This window comes from Galeopterus variegatus, unplaced genomic scaffold (assembly GCF_000696425.1).
Source record: "Galeopterus variegatus unplaced genomic scaffold, G_variegatus-3.0.2 Scaffold1614, whole genome shotgun sequence".
Lineage (NCBI taxonomy): Eukaryota > Metazoa > Chordata > Mammalia > Dermoptera > Cynocephalidae > Galeopterus > Galeopterus variegatus.
The window spans coordinates 29,729-31,673 of NW_007727725.1; the positions used below are offsets into that span (position 1 = coordinate 29,729).

The window sequence follows — 1,945 nt, forward strand, 5'->3', positions numbered from 1 at the left end:
CACCTCTGTGATCTGCACTGATAAAGACTGCGTGGGAGAGCTCTCTAAGTCCTGAGTTTAATATTCAGAAGATCCAGTAGGAAATGCTGATGTGAGTGACACTATACTGCGGAGGGATGGCATGCCGCAGCCAGAGTTCCAGGCCTCCCAGGAGGAGAGAGAGAACCAGAGACACTTCACATGCAGAGTGGGTGGTGAAAGGGGCAGAGTCTGCCCACCAACCTGCTATTCCCTGCCACTCTTCCTGAGGGAGTTGGGCTCTCCGCAGGTTCACAAGCCAACACTCCCGACTGTGGGCAGCACCCACCCTGGGAGAGATGAGGTGGGGCAGGACACATCCCTGCACTTGATATCTTTTGTGGGTCAAGTACAGTGGACCTGTCACTTGCTGGGCCACCCTTGGCCTTGTCACCCCCTTCTCCAGGTTGCAGAGCTCCTGAGGGTCTGGGCAGTGACCCCCACAGCCCTCACTAGACTGCCCCTATCTGCAGGAATCCAGCCCCACTAGAAAGGAGGGATGATGGGCAGGCCCGCTCTGGGCTGCTTGTTTGATTTCCCTGAGCAGGCTGCAGAGATGGAGAACAGAAACGCCTCTTTACCAAACACTTAAATGCTGAGTAAAGATCAGTAGAACCCCAAAGAAAAGAAGGAGTTAATATGCTCTATCTATTAATTCTAAAAGTTAGAACTACTTTATTTACAATAGTGAAAAAAAAACCTGTTGTTTTCTAAACAAAGAAATAAACGAAATTTCACTTGTACTTCAAGAAATCAAGTTCCACTGATGGAATTTAACCTCTTCTTGGACTGGCACCTCTGAGGCCCCACAAGTCAGCAGCAACCAGAAGTACTCCCAGTTAGAGGGAGCCCTGGAGCCCTGGATCCATGGGGCCCAAAGGTGAGGGTTCATCTCACCACCTGCTGTGCTGGGTGGCATCTGTCTCCTCCAGTTCTCTCTATCCTGCAGGGGTGGAGGTAGGGAGGCGCTTGAAGCCCTGACTGCTCCCTTGCCCCTATGCTCAGCATCAGAAGAGGCCCTGGCTCAGGGGCTGCAGCCTGGTCCCAGTGTGCCGGCTCAGCTCTTCTAGCACCTGTTTCTCCTTCTGGAACATCTGAAAGAAAGGAGCAGAAGGCCTGGAGACTCCATCCAGGGTGCTGCCTCCTCAGGAAGCCCCTCCCTGCAGCATGTGTCCCAGTGGTGACTTGGGGGAGCCTCAGGCCCCTGTGGCCCCCCACCCATATGCACCCCCTGTACGGGTGGGACCTTGCTCTGCGCCAGCACCTGTGCCCAGGGAGGAGGGAATGGCGGGGCCAGCACACCGGGTGAGGGGAGGAGCTGGGGGCGGAGGTGTTGGTCTCAGTAGGAAGGAGAAGGGCCTACCTGGGGTGGCAGAATGGGCTGGGGAGGGTGGGACACCGGTCAGGTCAGGTAGGCCTGGCCAAGGAAGCACAGGGAGGGGGTGCACAAGGAGTGTCCCTGCTGGGGGAATGGACAGTGCCTCCTGAGAAGGGCCTGGGGCTCAAACCCTGTGAATTAAATTGAGCTGCGGGTCTGTGGGAGCAGGGAGGTGGGGTGGGGGCTGAGGAGAAGATTGAGGAGAGGACTGAGGGGTCGGCAGTAGGGTGGATGTCCAGGTCCAGAGGAGAGTCCACGTCAGGGCATGGCCCATGTGGACCCAGCAGGATGGGGCATGAGTGGGGGATGGGGGGGCGGCCAACCGTATTAAGGACTTTTTTAAAATTAAAGAAACGGACTGTATGTATGTATGTAATTTGAGTCTATTAAACACAATATGGAGCATATACCAACACAGACATTTATAAATGGAGTAAATATTGGCACTTTTAGCGAAAACAACCACTAATTCACTTTTAGGATAGGTCTCTATCCGGATGCCTGTACTACTAAATCCTGTTTCTTTTTTTTTTTTTTTTTTCCCCTTTT

General features: G+C 53.8%; 1 protein-coding gene across 2 annotated transcripts in view; it reads right to left on the reverse strand.

Annotated features, from left to right (window-relative positions):
* Nucleotides 1-658: 658 nt before the first annotated feature.
* YBEY (ybeY metallopeptidase (putative)) overlaps nucleotides 659-1,945 on the reverse strand; it is a 6,856-nt gene continuing 5,569 nt past the window's right edge. For both annotated transcript variants that reach the window (XM_008577982.1, XM_008577981.1), the window contains one exon: nucleotides 659-1,112. In XM_008577982.1, coding sequence (XP_008576204.1) covers nucleotides 1,026-1,112 — 87 coding nt within the window. In that variant the 3' untranslated portion in view covers nucleotides 659-1,025. The remainder of the gene's footprint in view (nucleotides 1,113-1,945) is intronic.